The following is a 1,055-nucleotide window of genomic DNA, read 5'->3' as shown; positions in this document are numbered from 1 at the left end:
CGAAGCTGTTCACCACGTATGCGGGCCATGAGAATCGGCAAGCAGAGTCCGGCAGGCCGAGGCCCCTGCTGGTTCGAGAGGCGTAAGCATCCTCACGATTTGTGCTGCAGAGCGTTCGAGCTGACTTGGACCACAAACAGGGCCGAAATAACGTCGGCCGCTCCAGTGTACGTACGCGTCAATTCCATAGGATAACGTGGAAAAATCGCAAAAGGACACGATCGAAGACGAGCTGACATGCGCCAGGTACTTTCCGGCCAAGCGTCTTGGGTCGTCCACTTCGTCATACTATGACGGGCTGGAGATTCCATTGCTACACGCGCGGTCCGAAGCGCTACGGCTGTGTCCTCGCAAGACGGTTCCTGATTACATCCTCTCGGCAGGTAACGGGGTGATGAAGGCAACCCCAAACGGCATGTCGAACTCACTGTCTCGATTTGCTCACTTTAGCCTGGAATCTCTGTGGGGATACCGGCAGTATCAGAGACTAGGTGGGCCAGCGGGTGAAGCGTTCAATGAGTTCCGCATCGACCCCACTCTCGATATGGAAGCGGTGGCGCTGGACGACGCAGATGCCATAGGCAAGCTGATTGGACAGCTGGACCGAGAATTTCTCGTCAATGAAGACCTGCATCACCGTGTGCAACAAATCTCGCTAGTCATGATCGCCTCTCTATTCTATTTTTCATTCGACACGACAACGCGAACCACTAGACGCGGTAAGATACTCTGTAGAGGATTCGTCGCTTGTAGGTATGGAGACGACCCATCAGTCACGAGAGTGCTCGCGACTCGGTTCAAGGGACTTTCCCTCGTGGTAGCTGGCAATGAGTATGAGATCGCTGCGGACGAGCGGACCGTCGTGAGCCTCACTTTGCCGTCGTGGAGCGTTCCCTTCGATATCAGGCTTAAGTACAATGATACGTCCTCTTCAATCTCCGGATTTCCACAAACTGCCGACGCCTTACTTGACTTACAAGCTCATAGTGACGGTAGCGTATATATAGACCAGTCGTTGCGGAAGAGGAAGCTCTCTAGGACTGGAAACATATCGG

General features: G+C 53.9%; 1 protein-coding gene across 1 annotated transcript; it reads left to right on the top strand.

Annotated features, from left to right (window-relative positions):
- Positions 1-27: 27 nt before the first annotated feature.
- CABS01_17267 (uncharacterized protein) lies at positions 28-910 on the top strand (the record flags this gene model as incomplete). Its single annotated transcript, XM_060550594.1, has 3 exons — positions 28-167; positions 247-719; positions 822-910. Coding segments are annotated over 3 exons (702 nt in total), but the record flags the coding sequence as incomplete, so codon positions are not given.
- Between the last annotated feature and the right edge of the window lie 145 nt (positions 911-1,055).

The sequence above is a fragment of the Colletotrichum abscissum genome (assembly GCF_030869225.1).
Source record: "Colletotrichum abscissum strain IMI 504890 chromosome Unknown Scaffold_541.1, whole genome shotgun sequence".
NCBI lineage: Eukaryota > Fungi > Ascomycota > Sordariomycetes > Glomerellales > Glomerellaceae > Colletotrichum > Colletotrichum abscissum.
This window is presented reverse-complemented; position numbering and strand designations above follow the sequence as displayed.